The sequence below is a fragment of the Myotis brandtii genome, unplaced genomic scaffold, assembly GCF_000412655.1.
Source record: "Myotis brandtii unplaced genomic scaffold, ASM41265v1 scaffold316, whole genome shotgun sequence".
Taxonomy (NCBI): Eukaryota; Metazoa; Chordata; class Mammalia; order Chiroptera; family Vespertilionidae; genus Myotis; species Myotis brandtii.
The window spans coordinates 1,576,210-1,595,918 of record NW_005362116.1 but is presented as its reverse complement, the minus strand read 5'-3'; the positions used below and the strand labels follow the sequence as shown (position 1 = coordinate 1,595,918).

The window sequence follows — 19,709 nt, the reverse complement described above, 5'->3', positions numbered from 1 at the left end:
AGCAAAGAAGTAATTAGAATAGAGAACATACTCGGACACGCGTGGGGAACAGCACTGGGGGAGGGAGGGATGGCGAGAAGCTTCTGGGTGGTCACGAGGGCTCGACAAAGAGCTGTAGCAACAAAGAACCAGAGAGGAGATGCCGCAGGGCCGCTGGGGCTGACCTCACCATCCACGAATGCGGACCCACCAAGCAACTCTGGCTCGTGGAGAACAAGGAGAACTGCCCCAAGTGGACAAAGCATACGTCACAGTGGATCTTTTCACTGAACATGCCTTTACCGGGCTCTTCTCTCCTCCAAACACATTTCATTTTGAGAACAAGGAAAGCCATAGTTCTGTTGCAGTGAACCAACAAACACAAGGCTGAGAAACCAGAGGCCATTATGCGATTAAATCTACACGGGGCGGGGCACTTATCTGTGGACGATCCGGAGGTTTCCACACAACAGAGCTTCTGCATGGACCGCACTTCGTGGCCGGCTCAGCATCCACTTACCTTCCGCTCTGGCCAGTTGTATTTGGCAAAGATCGTGTCGTAGGTGTCCACCGCCCCGTCGGTGATGAGCATGATGGCCTGGCTGCAGATGCTGCCTTGTCCCGTGTGGTTGAACTGCAGAAAGAAGTAAGTGCAGAATAAAACAACTCATCGGAGAGCTCTGTGTATCTGCAAGACTTCAGAGGCAAGAGGCCGTGGGCTTAGGGAGCCTCTCAGAAGGAGAGCACAAGGGCACCACCAACGCAGAACCTGCTCAACAAGGCCTTCCCCAAGCGGGGGTCACGCTCTGACAACTTGGAACGGCATACAGACCACAGAAGGGATTTCTGAAAACCAGGTATAAGGTGGGAAGTGAGATGTGAACACATCTAACTTCTCTCACCTCCCGGTGTGGACAGCCTCAGAACACAAGCCCGGAGGAGTTGGCACGGCCCGTCAGGGACACATTATATGGGCGGCAGATTGTGTGCCAGGCAACATCTCTTTCAAAATCTGAGTCTGGCTTGAATGGGTCTAATGGGTACAAGCTGTTCTATACAATAAAATCAAGGAGGTTTGGGACATACAGAGAATAAAGTCAGGATCACAACAATACAGATTAGAAGCTTAAGCACCCTTGGTTTAGGGTTTGTTTTCAACATATAGCTGAAAGCTTGTAACATTTTGTACTAGTTTATACACGTTAGCATGTGTAGCATGCTGAAATTCCAAGATTGTGCCCACTGGTGTGCAGAGCCCTACATGTCCTCAGCTTTCATCTTTACATAACGTTGAAGAGTCCCAGCCTCGGTGAGAGGTAGGCTGGGGGGCCAGACTAGGCTTATTAGAGCTTCGTGTCCTTCCCTGAGTCAGGAGTGAAGACTTCCCTCAATGAATGTCATTCACGCTGCAATTCCAAGCAACACCATGTCCTTTAAAAACCCTACAATGATGTGACAATGCTAGGGCATGGGAACCACAAAAAGTCTTTAACCTTCAGACATCAAACTCCATCCACTATAAACTATAAAGTTTATTCATGTATTCAAAAATTATTTACTAAAAGCCCACACACTACTGGCAATATAACATACAAAAATCCCTTCCCTCGTGTAGTTTATATTCTATCTGGGGAGACATAGAAAAACAAAGTAAATAAGTAAATTATATTGTGTGTTTAATGATGGTGATGCTAAGAGGGGGGAAAGAAAACAGAGAAAAGGAATGGGATATGCGAAAGGGGTACCTTTAGAAAAAGTAGTCAGGGAAGACCTCACTGAGATGGTGACACTTGAGTAACTTCTGAAGGAACTGAGTGTCTGGGGTAGGGCATTCCAGGGGGGCGGGGGGGACACAACAGTGCGTATAGCCCCGCTGGTGTTGCTCAGTGGTTGAGTGTTGGCCCTTGAACCAGGAGGTCACAGTTTGATTCCTGAGGGCCCATGCCCAGGTTGCTGGCTTGATCCCCCCTAGGGGGTGTGCAGGAGGCAGTCAATCAATGATCCTCTCTCATCATTGATGTTTCTTTCTCTCTCTCCCCCTTTCTCTTTCTGAAATTAATAAAAATGTATTTTTAAAAAACCATACATACAATGGCACCCAGCATGTTCAAACTGTTGACCATGAAACTGGGAAGGGATAGAAGCTTCTTTTGGATTGGCTTCTACCTCCTGGTGAACCAAAGAGCTAATAAAACATTCAAGTTGAAGTTTAACGCCCAGACTCCATGCACTTAGAATTCTGATGTAGAGTTTGAAGTTGTAGTAACTTGAAAGAAGACTATAATTGATGGATGGATGGATGGGTCGGTGGATGGATGGATGGATGGATGGAAGGAAGGAATGACTTGCCTTGTGGCCACATTGGGACAGAGCAAAGCCAACTGGAAACATGCATGATGTATCATGAGACAGTGGAAAGTGCTCAACACCATCCCAGCACCACAAGCTGTGTGCCTGGAGTGAGTTCTTACTTCAGAGTGTCCTTTTCTTCATTTATCTGATGGGAGTACCATGCTTACCTGCTTGCTACAACACAGGTTAAATTTCATTATATGCTGGGCTATACGTATATACTTAACCTTTACTAGCCTCTGAGGTAGGTACTATCATTATCCCCATTTTACAAGCCAAGGAAACGGAAGCACAGAGACATTAGCTAACAAGGTCACACAGCTACTAACTGCCATAGCTGAGATTTGAACCCAGGCAGTCCAGCTCCAGAAGCCACTCCCAGATTCAGCACACTCTAAGGGCCTCCCAATAAGATCCCTGAGCAGATAGAGATACATAGTAGGACTCCACAAACGTCTATTTCCTTCTCCTGTCTCCATCCTGTCCAGGGTTCCAGGGTCACTTGGCGTTACCAGGGCTACCACCCTGACAGTGAGTGAGTGCTCCTTACATTTTGTGCACTAGACACTGACCTCACTTAAGTCCTGCCCCTGGCAGCCACTCCTGCATCTCAGACTGGACAGATGTCCTTGAATTAATGAGCAGACATGGCCCATGACACAAATGAGTAGGTAGAAATCCTGACAACTAAAGCCAACACACCACAAAGCTTCACATCACTACTATTCTACCGTCTTTATTGACATAACAATATTCCAGAAAAATCTCGCTGAGAGAGATAAAAATTGCAAATAACTTTATGGCTTCTTCCAGGAACTTCCTGAAAGACCCATCAACTCTTCAATAGAAAGCATCAAAGGACAATTCATACCTAAGACTCTTTGAACTCCCATCTCAAAATCCTCCCCTTGCTGCATCTACCAATCTTCCACTATAACATTAGGATTCTTACTGGGTCTTAACCAAGCCTCTTTCTTCTCCTCCTCCCTAAAGGACACACCTTCAATCAGACTTCAATCAGTCTCAATAAAGGACTTTGTCATTCCCATATGAGACACCACTTAGATCTTATGGTCAGAGTGCACTTGGTTCCTTACTGCAGGAAGGAAAACAGCCTTGTAGCCTTGTCTTATCAACAGGTTGTTCTGGAGATACTTTGGGGAGCTTGCATCTAACACAGCCTTGAAGCCACTGAATAAAGGTGATCTATGCTTCAAGTCACAGAAGCTGCAGAAAGGGGAAAAACAGGATTGCTTGGGGATGTTGTTCATGCAACTCATTTGAAAACATCCTGGAAAAACTCTCCCAAATAAAAGGCAAGAAAGAGGGGGTGGGGGGAAGGAGAAATGAAGATATCTGAATAACACAGACTAGAAGAAGGAATGCCCAGAGCTGTTTATTTAAAAACATCATTTTCCTCTCTGGCTGCATCCTTGGCATTCTCTGCAGCAATCTGCAGTTGGAGAATTTGGGAGAACGCAATTAAATTCAAATGCTTTGATGAGTACTATCTCTTCTCTTCATATTTGTCTAGAACTTTTTTGTTGTTGAATAGCAAGAGTGATGAAAGTGTTTTCCATAATAATAACAGTGACAAGGGCCTGATGATGAACTACAATTAGCTCAGTGATTCATCAGTTAGCAGAGAAAATTTCAATGCATCCTGACATTTAAAGCATTTGGTTGTGATTAACAGTCTTTGAAATGTCACCGAATTTTATTTAATTGGCTAAGAAAAAAATTTTAAAGGTAATCACTGCAAAGATCATATTCATTGCCAAAAAGATAATTGCAGTTGTCACATGACAAGGTAGATGTTAACTACTGTAGCAAACTGGCTCTGTGTTCTTAACAGAATCTAAGGAAGGCAGCAGAGATCAACAGCCAGAAGGGTCTTACAAAGATATTTGAATGCTCCTTTCAAAGCTGTTTGTATAGTAACTGCAAGCCTTTAAGCCATCTGAGCAAATACTGAAACTGAAAGGCAGGTAAATGCTAAACAGAATTAACTGCATTTGGTTATAGTTACCTCTGAGCTATTCTAAGTTCTAGCCACAGTCACAATTTCAAGAGTGTGTGTGTGTGTGTGTGTGTGTGTGTGAGAGAGAGAGAGAGAGAGAGAGAGAAAGATATGTGTTTTTGTGTTTGAGAAATCACTTTTTATTTCATATTTGCTTATAAAGGCAGGCATAATACACAGGAAGAGAAATACATCACATAAAGATCATATCGGTGAAGGGGAAAATAGCTAGAACTTCATTTTCATGAGAGATTAACCTTCTCTGTGTTTTTCAGTGTTTGACTATTTAAAACCCCAATGGCAAGAGATAAAATGAAAATGCTTTTCTCTATGGGATAAATGTGCACTAAAAAAGTATGGTGTTAACTACCAACCGACCTCAAGTAGGGACATTTTGTAACATTTTTTGTTCCTTCTGTTTCTTACTTTCCGGATTTACATTTGGCCCATAACTTCTTCTGATTGGCCAGGCCCTAGAGGATTTTTCCAGATGAAGGCAGAGCAAGTAGGTATGTGGAAGGTTTCTCTGGTTCAAAAATACTTCTCTCACCAGGATTCAAGGGGGAAAATCCGCCATGTGGTGAAGTCTCTGGATTGTAGAGGTGTTGGGAGGGTAATCTACCCCCCTGGAGTACACAAAGATCCCATGCCTGAAAGTGTGCTCCTTGGACTGTGACTTGTGCAAGATTCTAATCCTATGGATATGACATGATATAAAGGGTTCCTGGGTCACTATGTTTGAATACTGGTATAAACATATTTGAAAAGGTTGGTTCATTGCAGGACTTCCAGGCCTTTAACATGTTCAAGTGCACTGTGCATCCCCCCACCTTGACCACAGCACCTATGTGGGAGCATCTTGGAAGGTCAGCATTCAAATGGGCGTGCAATGAGAAACAGTGGTGTAAGGTGTTGGAGAACAAAACTGGTAAGTGGAAGGGAAGGGAAGAGAAAAGGAACCGGACAAGGAAAAGAAGAGAGAGGAGGATGAAAGTGATACCATTGTAATTAGCTAATTATTAAAAACTAGAGGCCCAGTGCAGGAAATTCATGCACGGGGGGCGGGGGGGGGGTCCCTCAGCCCAACCTGCACCCTCTCTAATCCAGCAGCTCTCAGGGGATGTCCTACTGACAGCTTAGGCCCACTCCCCGAGGTTATCTGCTCTCTGTGGGGCCTGCCTGCTCCACACCAGGGCGATGGCAAGCAGGCCCTGCTGGGTGCTGCCTGCAGGCTGCGCTTGCCTGCTCAGGGGTCCCTGCGGCGACCCACCAGCAGGACCTGCTAGGTGCTGCCTATGGGCTGCGCTTGCCTGCTCGCGGATCGCCGTGGCGACCCGCCACGCCCGGCGACCCGTCAGCAGGCCCTGCTGGGCGCTTGCCTGCTCCAGGTCGCCACGGCAATGCCTCCTGGGATCACGTTGCCGGGGTAACGCAGCCAGCGTCCTGCCCCAGCTGCTATAGACACCACCATCTTTGTCGGGGAGTGACAGTTATTTTGCATATTACTCTTTTATTAGATAGGATAGAAAAGGAGCAAAGGGGAAGCCAGACATTAGAGGCATGTCATTTGGGCAGCTTAACCAGGAAGCTGCAATTTCACATTCCCCAGGGAACCACCAGCCCATTCCCTGCAGATTGCTGGGGGAGGGGACTGGACAAAGTGGAGGGTAGGTGCATGCACCGTGAGTGGGGCTTGCACAGGAAGGTGCTTGCTGTCAGTCAATCCTGGGAACAGTGATTATTGACCAGAATAGACAGGGCCACTGAAGCCCGTGAAAATCTGGAGATACGTAATCCTGCAGACAAAAGAGCTCGTGCTCTTGACTTGTTCTTGGTCCCTTTGGCTTTGCTTCTGCCTATGTTCCCTCTATAGACCCATGACCCATGGCCATGTGGACCCCACAGGCAATGGACTAATAGATCGCAGTGAGAAACACAAACTAAACTAGCCTGGTTTGGACTATGCCCCGACGTGAAACAGAAACTCTGGATACTGGCTTTGATTTTAGCTCTGCTGAAAGCAAAATGGGACTTCTTTTATGGCGTGACTGAGGGAAATGGGAGCTTGGAAACGCAGGGGTTTGAATTCACAGAAATATTTTTATTTTATTTTTTACAATCTCTCATTCTTGAATGCTAGCCTCAGAAAATTCCTTTTCTCAGGATATTGCAAGAAGCCTACTCCACTAGCAACCAGTGGAGATGAGGACCTCTCCCCACCAATAACGAAGGGATATTCCTGAGCCCTTGGGCAGAGAATAGGACCAAGGTATCAGGAGGGGGAGCTACTCCTAGAAACCACAGGCAGCCTGGCAGAGTTGAGGCAGCCTCGTGTCCCTAGTCACGGAGATGGCTCTGCTCACTGAGCCCAGCACGGCTGAGAGGGGACCAGGCACCGCTTCCCCATGCTGACTTCTCAACCTCCGTCTACCAGGACCAACTTCATAGGCCTGTGATGTGCACAGCTGTTCAGGGCGATACACCTGGCTTAACACTGCTGTCATGCTCTTAAAATTCTTAATAACTTTCCAACAAGGGGCCTGCATTTCATTTGGCACTGGGCCTCACAAATCCTGAGGCCAGTGCTGGGTCTATGCCTGTCCCCTTTTCACAGGTGAGGAAAATAAGGGGAAACTGAGCACAGCTTTCTCAAGGCCACAGAATCAGGCTTCTCAGCCCAGCCTGCCTGACTCCAGAGGCCACACACATAACTACAGGACGAGCCTCTTCTAACTCTCACTCCTGCACCATCTCTGCCGAAGAGCAAAAGAACAGAAGTTCACTGCAGGCAGGTTTCCAAACAGGGACTCCCCGGCTCAAATTAGCCTCCCCCTGCTGCAGATATGAGGCTTTTGAGATAATAAAAAAAAGGGGGAGCCAATTTTCCAATCACAGGACGAGCCTCTTCTAACTCTCACTCCTGCACCATCTCTGCCGAAGAGCAAAAGAACAGAAGTTCACTGCAGGCAGGTTTCCAAACAGGGACTCCCCGGCTCCAACTAGCCTCCCCCTGCAGATATGAGGCTTTTGAGATAAAAAAGGAGCCAATTTTCCAATTGTGCCAAGTCCTTTCCATATTAGCTCCTAGAAAGAGCCTGCTGAGAGGCGGAGCTCCGCATCTCCAAGCCCGGAGAAGGCATCCATCCAGGATTCAAGCCAGAACTTAAAGGTGTAGTTTGGCCCTTTGCTCAGGCCAGGTATGCTTCTAAGTTATTAATAAGGTGTTAACAGAGTGCACTGTCCTAAACAACGAGGCTTGCATAAATGTTAATCATCCCTACCTGACAGCCCCTTGGGGTGACTGGGAGGGATGGCCTTGGGTTTAAACCAGTGGTTCTCAACCTTCTGGCCCTTTAAATACAGTTCCTCATGTTGTGACCCAACCATAAAATTATTTTCGTTGCTACTTCATAACTGTAATGTTGCTACTGTTATGAATCATAATGTAAATATCTGATATGCAGGATGGTCTTAGGCGACCCCTGTGAAAGGGTCGTTTGACTGCCAAAGGGGTCGCGACCCACAGGTTGAGAAGCACTGGTTTACATTGAAGAAGCTGGTGTGGCACCTTCCCTTCTTATTTTTCTCTCCTCTTTGGTTGTGGCATTGGCTCATTGCTGAGACCTAAATGGCCTTCTGGGTACCAACAGCTGTATTGGTAAAAGGGAGTCTAGAATCAGGCCTCACCCTTGGCTTGAGAGGTCAGAGTAGCTGAGTAGGAACAAGTCAAGTTTGGGAATTGGGCAAAACTGACCACCACAAAGGACCTGTGCAGTGTTGGCTGGATGCTGCAACCTGGCCCAGCCGGCCCCACACAGCTGCCTGGAGGCTCAGCACAGTGAGGCCCTGAACCTCTGCAGGTCTCCCAGCTCCTGCAACACCTCACCACAGCAGTCGCCCCATTTAGTGCCTGTTCACTCTCAGCTTCACCCCATGCCTTTTTCCTGAAAACCACGTTTCCCAGTCTCCCCAGCAGTCTTGACAAAGTTCATCTGGAGGAGAATACTTGAGGACACCAGGGAGAAGCCAGGTTTCTGAGCAATTTCTCCCTTCTCTCTGCTGTAAGGGTGTGGCGTTTTCTGGCAATGGCTGTGTCTCCTCCCCAGCGCTAGCTTCCCCATGCCAGGCCTTTCCCTCGTGGTTCTGCCCCCTCTGGACGGCCACAATGAGGAGGCTCTGATGTAGTCCCCCCCTCTTGTTGTCCCTCCTGCCCTAGAGAGGAGTGCCTCCTGCTGGCATTCTTCTGTGGATTGTGTCATTCCCTGCTTGGTCTCAGCTTTTCCATCCCAGTGCAACCAATTCTCAGAATTAAACTCCTGCTGTTTGAAATACCAAGAGTGCTTTCTATTTTTTTGCTTCTTAACATCTCAACTGCTGCCTCCCTGATCCAAGCCATTATTATTTGTCACCCAGATGATTTAATGGCCGTCCTGCTATTGTCTCTGCCCATCTACAGTTGCTTCTAAACACAGCAGCCAGCCAAATGCTGCTGAAACCCAATGTGCCATTCTCTGCTCAGACCCCAATGACTCCATCCCAACCAGAGCGAGAGCCAAAATCCTCACCAGGGTCTGCAACGCTCCACATGACCAGGCTCCTGCTACCCCGCGATCTCATTCCCTAGCACAATCTCTCTTCCTCACTTGTTCTGGTCTCCTCCCTGTATTGTAAAAATGCCAAACACCCTGCCTCAGGGCCTTTGCATTTCTGTTCCTCTTGCTGGAAGCTTCTTGTTGGACGTATGCACATGGCTGCCCCCTCACTTCCTTCAGGTCTCTCCTACAACATGACCGCATCAGAGAGACCTTCCCTGGCCTCACTGTATAAAGCAGCAACTGCCATCATGCTCACACCATGGTGCTATCCTTCTTCATAGGAAACATACCTCATCTGTCTTTGCTCACTAGAACTGGGATCAGCAAACATCTTCTGTAAAGGCTGACATAGTAAGTATTTTAGGTTTTATGGGCCATGTGGTCCCTAGTGCAACTAACCAGCTCTACCGATGTAGCGCGTGAGGAGGCACAGACAATACACAAGCAGGTGGGCATAGCTGCATTTCAATCACACGTGCAGGCTGGATGTGGCTCATGGGCCAAAATGTGCTGACCTTTGCCCTAACATGCAAAGTAAATTAAGGCAAACAGTTGCCAATTCTGTTCCCTACCATCTTGTCTGACATTATAAAGCATACAATACATATTATCTAAATAAATGATCCAGGAACTGCATTGATGAAGACAGTCATCATTTTCTCCACCACCCTCTCAGAGCAACGGGGACACAAAAGTCGCATGTGGTTCTAGCGTCACACAGGTGGATTCAAAGAAAAAAATCACCTGCCCAACACCAACACATTGCCTGGGATGTTAGCAGGTGCTACTTGAAAAAAACACTCTTTGTTCAAAGTGTGAGACACAGCTGATCACACAGAATTCTTCCCTGCAGTACTTACTGGAACCTGGGCTATGGTACTATTTATTGGGGATCTCCAAGGGGCTGGAATAGAGGGGAGGAGAGGTTTAGCACACCCTAAACCTCAGAACATCGTCACATTCACGGGTCTACTCTATGAAGACATGGAGTTTCTCAGGTGAAGAGAAATCTGCATTATAAGGTGTCCAGATATTTCTGAGTCCAAAAGCATGGCTGGTGGGTCCGACCAGACTGCACCACAAACTCTGCCCAGCAGGGGGCTGGTTTGGCCTCCCCACTGGACCTGGTTCCCCAGACCTCACACAGGGCCGGCCACTTCATCCTCCCACCTGTACCGTGACACTGCTCAGTGACAGCCAGGCCTAATCAGAATGCTGGTCCACAACTAAAACGAATCCCATCTAGTCTGTTGGACGAGAGAAAGGCAAATCCGAGAGGAGCTTACATCGCTGAGAATGTTAAAGGCCTCGTTCAGAGCGATATCCAGCATCCCGATTCCTTTGGCAAAAAGTTTGTCCAGGTGCTCCCTGAAGTGCTGAAACAGAAAGCAGAAAACCCATTAGTGTCTGTCCTATTATGAGAAATGCCCCACATGTTGCTGCTCCTAAAAAATGGGCAAGAGGGAGCCCAGCACATGCCCAGGGGCATGTTGAGTGTGTGTGATGTCCACTGAACCAAAGCCCCTGTCCACAGAGACTAGGTGCCTGGCATTGCTTTCCAGCGGACCCATTCTGAAACCATTTATTTTCTATGGAAGGGTATTCTTCTCTTCCCAAAGGCTTCCACACCTTGTCTGTTGGGAAAACGGATCAGAGAAGTCACCAGGAGGCAGGAAGGTGGGCCTCATGGGAAACCTTTGCTGGCGATTTCCTGGTCTAGGATTGTTTTTTTCTTTTTTCTCTTACCATGCCCTGGTACCCAACAACGCCCCAAGCATGCCATCAGCATTGAGATGGTGACACCCACTCATGCACATCTGCCATAGGACCCTGAAACTGATCACAGAATCTGAGCAGATCATAGAGACGGGTCCTGGGTCATGGCTAATGGTTCTAAGACGCTGTTCTGCCTGTGCCCCCTCAGGAAACACCAGGCCACTGCTCACGGAGATGGACTGCAGGCTTGCTGGCCCACGGGACTAGGGCTTCAGTGGGCTCCTCAAGGCCATTCAGCTTTAATGACACCCAGGCTGAACTTGAATCAAGGCTGGATTTAAAGTTCACCCTGGGGCTATTCACACACCCACAAGCAAGATGTTCCCTAGCCCACCTGGCCCTCACAGCAACCGCACCCTCATGTTCAGAGCAGCTCTGGTTATCAAAGCCTGCTCCATGTTAGATTTATATATATATATAATTTTTTACAGAGAGGGATAGAGAGTTAGAAACATAGATGAGAGAGAAACATCGATCAGCTGCCTCCTGCACACCCCCTATTGGGGATGTGCCCGCAATCAAGGTACATGCCCTTGACCAGAATCGAACCTGGGACCCTTCAGTGCGCAGGCTGACGCTCTATCCACTGAGCCAAATTAGGTAGGGCTCCATGTTAGATTCTTACATACCAGGTCACTGAGTCCTCAAAACAATCCAAATGGGGAGACTGAGGCTCAGCACCATGCCCAAATCCACTCACCTCCTGGTTGCCAGGCCCAGGTTCCTCCCACATCAGCTTCATCCACTTTAATTTCCTCCTTCTTTCTGATATACACCTACTGATTTTTTTCTTTAGTATTTTGTATGTCAGGTACTGGCCATGAGCTTGGCATACACCTGGCCAGTCTGGCTCCAGAATGCTCTTTCTTCATCCCTGTGTCTGAGCTGTGGCCGAGTCTATAGGAGATTGTCAAGTGCTTGAGTGATGGGGGAGAGAAATGCCAAAGGCCATGGAACCAGAAAAACCACACTGCCAGGAACCGAGCTCTGGGCTTCTCTGTTCTTCCTGCCTGGTGCTCACGGCCCAGCAGGACACTGAGCACGTGGCACGCCCTACATGAGCACCTCGGGAACAAATCCTGGCAGTAAGTGGGTCTAAGGAAGCCCAGGCGTCCTGGCCACAGAAGACTCAGGGCAATCAGAACAGATCGGTCCATCCTCACCAAGCACAACCACCTGGAACCTGACTTGTGGGGGGTGGCCACCGAGAGGACCCAGGATTAGTGAGTGTCACCCACGCACGCCCAGCATGCCGCTTGCAGAGGCTGCTCTTTAACCAGCCCCACGCTCCCACGGCAGTGACCAGAGGCTGCCTTGACAAGTTCATTCTGTTCACTGATGTCATTTCTGTCAACTGCATTTCATTGTGCTCAGTCGCACAGGTCACGCAGTATTGTGTTTTTTTAATAAGACAGCAGCCCCGCTTAGTTTTCCTTTTAATCCATGTGTAGCTGCGTGTCCTGTGGAGAAAGCGCTTCAGGCAACGGTTGCTTTCATTACTGGATACTTAGGGGTAAAATGCAACAGCATGTCATGGAATTTGCTTTTGTAATGACGTCAGTTGTGATTTTGTTTTTTCCTGGTACAAATCTGGTCCGTATATTAGATGGAAAAAATATTTCCTTAGGTTAAGGGTTTCCAAATGGTCTCACAGATGAAGAACTTTCTTTTTGCTTCTTTCTCTCCCATGTCCCTCGCATCCAAGCTGCCTTTGCTCCTCCTCCATACCCTGAACCCAATCAGCTTCATCCCCCAGGTCCTCCAGGCTGCATTAAACCCTCGGCCCAACTCTCCTTTTACACAAAACCCCATATTGCCTTCCAGGAAAACATCTCCCCTGATTGGCTTCCACCAGGAGCTGCTCTGTCCACCAAGGTAGCCATGAGCTACATGGAGGTCCTTACATTAGATTCAATTAAAATGACCTAACATTAAAAACTCAGCTCCTCATTCTCCCAAGCCATATTTCAAGGGCTTGATAGCCCCATGTGGATAGTAGCTGATGCATGGGACAGTGAGGAAGAAAGAGCATCCCTACCATTGCATCGTTAGTTCTGTCAGACAGCGCTGGCCTGGACACAGCACCTCCTCCTCACCAAGCCATTGACCAACTGTCAGTCAGAGGAAACCCTAAGGCTTGTAGCCAGTGGATACGTGTGATTTTCGCTTGTCCAGCATCCATTCCCCTTCTTCTGATTTTCCTGCTCCCCCACCGCTCATAATTTTTGTGGTGTAGGTATGGCTAACACCTTCCTCCCTCCTTCCCAGATCAAGGGGCGCGGGGGGCATGCAATCTGTGAATTCCACCTCATAGGCCGAGGTCAGGCATGGGCACATGATACAATCCCTGGGCTTCTGCTGACATGTGGGGAAGAAGGTGCTCCACTGAGATGACAGGTCAGGGAGGGAGGCTGGTGCTGCCTGCAGCCATCTGGCCACTGCCCAGGAAGAGCTCACCTGAGTAAGGTAACAGCAAAGCAGAGCAGAGCCCACAATGGAGGGGGCAAGATGGCATCAGGAGAACATGGCTGAGCCCCTAGACCAGTGGTTCTCAACCTTCTGGCCCTTTAAATACAGTTCCTCATGTTGTGACCCAACCATAACATTATTTTTGTTGCTACTTCATAACTGTAATGTTGCTACTGTTATGAATCATAATGTAAAGATCTGATATGCAGGATGGTCTTAGGTGACCCCTGTGAAAGGGTTGTTCGACCGCCAAAGGGGTCGCGACCCACAGGTTGAGAATCGCTGCCCTAGACCCAGCTATGCTTAGCATTTTCAGGTATGTGAGCCAACAGATTTGCTTCTTTGCCCCACCAGATCCAGCAGGATTTGGGCCACTTAATGGGCAGGACCTTGATGACCACGACCATCACATAAACTTGGCTGAGACAGTACCTCCCTGAAGCTTTCCCTGCATTACAATGTCCCTCCTCATCTCATCTATGCCACTTCCTCCACCCCCTCTTAACCACTATCATTACATCTTATGGTTTTCACACAGGGAGCAAGGCACTGCATGCCCAGCATGCCCTGGGTGTGCTTTCACTACCACGGCCTGGAGAGATTGCTGGAGAATCCTAACCACATGCCTCCAAGGGCCGTGTCTGAAAGGGAACGGAGAAGCCCGTTGACTGCCCTGCGGCCTCCTCATCAGTACGGATTTCCTTTCCTCTACTCCCAGTTGTGGCTGCTCTAGATTTAAAAATTGTTATATTTAATGCAATTATATTATAATCATTGCATGGAAGCAGTTGATACATAGACCCCGTGGACTCCCCTGGAAAACAAAACAATTGCTGAACTAGGGTTCAAGAGACATCCTAGTTCCGGTTACACCATTTACCAGCTATCAGACGCGAGGCATGTAGCTTTGGCTCTCGGGCCTCAGTACTGCCCCCTGTGAAATGGGGATGGGACAGCTCCTGCTGGGGAGTGGGAGAGCGGGAGCAGCTGTGCCTCAGAGCAGCAGGTGGGAGCCCTGGCCTGAATTCCAGCTCCTGACTGGCCACTTGCCCTCTCTATCAGCCTGGGAGCCTTCATTCTCCCCTAATGCAAGGGGGCTGGACTAACCTCTCACGGGTATTACAGGAAAAGAGAAGTCATCTGAAAGCCCGTGATGGCAGACAAATGGGAGACTTTGAATTTCATATTCACTAAAAGCAATACTTAAAAAAATCCTACAAAACTTCCTCCCTGCCATCTTCCTGGTTTGCAACTTTACAATCTAATACACCTTGAAAAATGACTCATCTTGTCCTTCCAGGTCCAGGTTTTATTAGACGGGGAGAGGCACGTGGTTGATGTCAGGGACACCGAGACCTGCGTGTCTCCCAGAGCCGGCTCCAGAGAACAGAGGATCCGGGACGGCCCGAGCCAGGCAGGCGCTCCTCAGCAACTGTGTGCCAGAAGGTGGCCAGTTTTCATTATTTTTCTAAATTAAAATAAACAATTTATTGGAAGTGGTGACAGTTCCATTTTATTATTAAACTTCAATAAAGGAGGAGGAGGGTGGCTCTTTATCTTTGCTTCAGGCACGCATGCAGCATATGCTGCTGCCCGGGACAAGGCCTGGCTTCCAAAGCAATTAAGGCGGCTGACTGCCTGGGGAGGTGGAGAACGCGAGCGTCGCGGCTCTGTGTGCCCGGGTGCCAACCGCACAGCCAGGCCGCTTATCTCTGCGAAACACGCACAACATCCAGGCCGCCGGGGGTCCTGCTGGAATAACCCTCTCCCTCACCAGCATTTGATTTCCTTGAATCAACAGTGATAACAGCAGCCATGTTTTTTCCTGTCTCTATAATTATAGGGAATGTTTGAGTCCTGCCAATTAAGAGCAGGGGATTAACATGAAAGTGGACAGAAACCGTCCCCCATCCAGGAGCCCTGGAGTAGCGGCGGTCCTTCCTGGGGAGACGTGGGGGGAGGCTGACAGCCCCTGTCAGTGATGCCCATCAGGTGACCCCCGTCCAGCACACCTGGGTTTTGTACCCGTCAGGTGTGGGCGAGGGCACTGCGGCACCTCAGCCTTGGGAAGGCTCTCGGGCATTGCCACCCAAGTCCTCCAGTGGCAGCAAGCTTGGCCCACTGACAGCTGCATGCCAGGCACTGCTTTTCCTGCATTGCCTCACAGTCCTAACTCCCCAAAAGAAAGGTACTATGATGTTCCCATTTTACATACATAAGCAAATGGAGACTCGGAATAGTGAAATTTGTGCCCATGATGGCCGGACAAGCATGTGGAAGGTGCGTTTCCAAGTGCTGAGCCCCATATCTGAACCTCTAAGCAGCAATGCCCCCCAGCACCCAGGGCACAGCCTTCAAAGTTCCTATAAAGCCCAGCATGCAGGGCGCAGAGCCTGTCGGGTCCTGTGCAAAGCCACCATCCCATGCTCAGAAGGTCCCGTGCTTGGTCTAAAGCTTTGCTGTCACCGTCATGAAAACCTTCATCATTTTATTTTTGAGTCTGTGATGTGTACATGAAGCCCCGTGGAACAAGAGCACAGGAGCTCTGTCCGGGAGCCCGCCGTTCCTCCTGGGGTTCATCAGCACGCGGGTGCATTAAATGCGCTTGACTGTATAAGGTCACTTTGCACCAAACTAAGAATAAGCGCGCCCTGTCGAGGCTCTCCAGTGTTCAGCTCTGTCAGTAACACACATGGCATCACTTGCCTTCTCCTAAAACGGGGATCCCGCTTACACCAGTTAATTCAGTGTCCCGATGGTCATGTCCACCTCATTCTGACGTCAAATTCCTCACTGGAATCTCTCAGTCAGCCTGTGATCAGTCCACTGCCACTGAGCACAAACCCGAACAGCAGAAACCATTGGCCAGAGGCGCAGAGGGTGTGCGCCCCTGTCTTCTGGCCTGCCTGGGATACTAGACCACAGGTGATTTAATATAAATATGGACTCGGGTTCTCATATCATTCCTCCTGGCAATACCTTCCCAGCCCCAACCCTGGGAGGACTCCTCAGGCTCCAGTCTAGTCTGAGCAATTCCCTGGCTGGATTTTACTGCCTATTTCATGCACACTGAATAGCGACCGAGGGCGATGCCCAGTTAATACAGTTTTCAGGACAGGCACCCATCTAGGGATGTTGCCACCTCAAAGCCTGGGCTCCGGTGAATCTGATTCTCATTTGATTCCAGTGGGGAAAGCAGACAGCGACACGGTGCTTCTCAAACATGAAAACAGAATGGCCCGAGAAAGCTGGTGCTCAAGAGGCAGCCCAGATGTTTGCAATTTAGGGGAGAAAGTGCAGACACGGGTGGGGCCTCGTCTGCGCCAGTCCCCGTCTCTCCTTCATGTCGTCTAGAACAAATTGAAGTGTCTGAGGGTAGCAGCTGTTTAATGCAAATGCCAAATTAGAGAGGAGATCGATCTCCTGGAAGTGAACAATGAGTGTTATTTCATACCAGGTAGTCAGATTAGCCACAAGCTCATTTCCACGGCAAGAACACTAATTGGGCCATGTGTGATGGTGATTGAGCCCGGGATTGGCGATTCTCTCCAATCGGGAAATATCAACAGCGGAACAGATGCCTCCACCAAAGCGGTCCGTTGGTTCCTCGCTCCTCATGGGGCAAGGCTGAGTCTCAGGGACTCCCTGCCACTTCGCATTAGCCCAGTGTCCTCCCTGTCCAGTGTCTGAGGGAGCGGCTCAACTGATGCTACAGAAGTATCTGCTTTGTGTCCAGGCTGCGCGCGAGGGCGTGCCTCCACCAAAGCGGTCCGTTGGTTCCTCGCTCCTCGGGGGCAAGGCTGGGTCCCAGGGACTCGCTGCCACTTCGCATTAGCTCGTTGTCCTCCCTGTCCGGTGTCTGAGGGAGCAGCTCAATGAATCTCTGAGAGACTGATGCTACGGAAGCATCTGCTTTGTGTCCAGGCTGGGCGCGAGGGCATGTGTGCAAACAGCAGGCCTCACCCTTCACGTCTTTCTGACAATTCCCAACGTCCAAGTTCATCTGTTATAAACTTTATGAAAATCTTCATTGGATTCAAATGCGTTTCTTGGAAGAAGAATGCTTTCATCGGCTGCAGTGTGCGAGAGCAGACAGAAGTCACGGTGCCAGTCCTTTCCCAATGAGGCTCCGAGCTCCGTGGAAGCCTGGACTCACAAGCGATGTGACCTTAGAGCAGTGGTCGGCAAACTCATTAGTCAACAAAGCCAAATATCAACAGTACAACGATTGAAATTTCTTTTGAGAGCCACATTTTTTAAACTTTATATGGGTAGGTACACTGTTATTAACTTCATTAGGGTACTCCTAAGGCTTAGGAAGAGCCACACTCAAGGGGCCAAAGAGCCGCATATCGCTCGCGAGCCGCAGTTTGCTGACCATGGCCTTAGAGTGAGCGTCCAGGGAGAGTGCCAGGCAGGCTCATCTTCATCACACCATCCCCTCACAGTCAGGGTGACGGCCTTCACACCAAACGCAAAGCTACAGCCCAGCGAGGAAGGCGTGGGGTGCTGAGGACACACATCCGGAGTCTGTCCAGGGGGTTGATGGATTTGCTCTGACCCACTCTACAGTGGCCCATTGAGGGGAGGCCGCATTTATTTCCATGACAGCTTGGCAAAGGTGTGTCCCAAAACAACAAAAGTACAACTTCTTCTGTATGATCACTTGTAAGATTCATATCGATTTATAAATCTTGTATTTAATTAACATGTATTTATTTTACTGACCTCTGTATTTTTGCCAAGTTAATTATATATGTGTATTAGCCTTAATTGTCTAAATTTCTTCCATGCTCATTCAAGTCTGTAAATAAGCAAATACCCTATAGAACGCTGTGACATTTTTAGGCGTATATCAACATTTATTTAACCAGTCCCCCACTGATGAAAATTTAGGTTTTCAGAGTATTATTTTTTTCAAGCATTCCTACAATAAACATCTTTGTACACACATCAGAGGGTTGTAGTGCATATGTAGACTAATATCAATATAACAGCTTCATAGAAGGGAAACTATTGGGTCAATATTTCTGTATTTATATCACGTAGAGTTACTGTGACAATTTAATGACGTTCAGACATAGTCCAGCAAATTAGTAAAGGTTAGGTCTTATTAATAGGGCAGCAATAGCACTAGGTTGTTTTTTTTAGCCTATTAAAGTATCCAAATCAAAATTTTAAAAACAAAAACAGCCTCCCTGCCCCCCCCTCCCACACACACACACACACTTCTACATATAACAAAAGGAAAGTCATATGGAGAGACTAGAAATATAGGCAGGAACCAGGAACTCCAAGGTGCTCGCAGGCTGGGTCCTCTGTTGAGCTCCTGGTTCTGTGTGTCCTGCATTCCATCAGCAGGCTCCTGACCACACAGCTGCCCACGTCACAGGTCTTATATGTTCCTGGACTAGTCTGCCTGGTGGTCAGAGTAGGAGTCACCAGACAAAATACAGGACACCCAATTGAGTTTGAATTTCAGATAAACAACACATAGTCTACTAAAATTTTATTTACTGTTTATCTAAAATTCAAAGTTAATTGGGTACACTACCTGCTTGTTTATTTTTTGTTTTTCTAAATCTGTCAGCTCTATACCAGACCAATTTCGGCAAAATTTTTATCAAAAAAGTTCTGAGACTAGCAGAGCTTGGATTTTATGTCTGGGTCTGAATCAACCAGGTGGCCAGAGAGGAGGTCCTTGGGTGACTCAGGCCTGGACCATGCAAATTTCTGAACTTGAGGTTGATGGCAAGAACCTGGCTAAGTGTTACATGACCTTCACCAAGTGAATTTCTATGGACAGAGGAGGGATCGGATGCTGGACAGACAAGAACTATGGCTCAGTCAACCTATACAGAGCTTGTGGGAGAGGTGCCGCCTTCCACGGACTTAGTCCACATTCTCAGAGAGCTGTGCTGACGGCCTGAGCAGCAAAGACATCACACAGACGTGTCACACACACACACACACACACACACACACACACACACACACACACACACACACACACACACACACACACACACACAGCACGTGCTTTACTCTGCAGCATGTTGAGGGGGGAACATGCATGGTAAGGAGACAAATGAATGGTGCCTTTCTCAAGGAACATCATAATATGCATCTAAAAAGTTAGAGGAAAGTGTTTCCAAAAAATCGGTGGTCCTGGGATGGATTGAGGCTTAGCAAAAAGAGAGAGATGGGGACAAAAGAGAGAATAACACTGCTGACAACTAATATTTATTGGGTGCTTTCTACATCCCACTTTGGCTTGAGACTCCTGACTGGTGTCTCCTTCAAGCCTTACAACCACCCGGGAGGCACGGCGCCCTCACTACCCTCATGTTATAAATGAGGAAACAGGTTCAGTGGGTTTGCCTCACTGACCAGTGCTTACCGCTAACGAATGGTGGAGTGGGGGCTTAAATCTAAGCATTGGGTCTCTGAAGTATTTATTTTGTGGTTTTCCCCCAAAAAACACATTTTGTTATAGAAAATTTCCATGACCAATTCAT

The 19,709-nt window shown here is 48.3% G+C and overlaps 1 protein-coding gene across 1 annotated transcript in view; it reads right to left on the bottom strand.

The window, feature by feature from the left end:
- Window positions 1-499: 499 nt before the first annotated feature.
- Window positions 500-19,709, bottom strand: part of LOC102261892 (voltage-dependent calcium channel subunit alpha-2/delta-3-like) — a gene marked incomplete at its 3' end in the record, with an annotated part of 535,527 nt that continues 516,317 nt past the window's right edge. The window contains exons 11-12 of the mRNA XM_005870310.2: window positions 10,233-10,322; window positions 500-613 (exon numbers count right to left, since the gene is read on the bottom strand). Coding sequence (XP_005870372.2) covers window positions 500-613; window positions 10,233-10,322 — 204 coding nt within the window. The remainder of the gene's footprint in view (window positions 614-10,232; window positions 10,323-19,709) is intronic.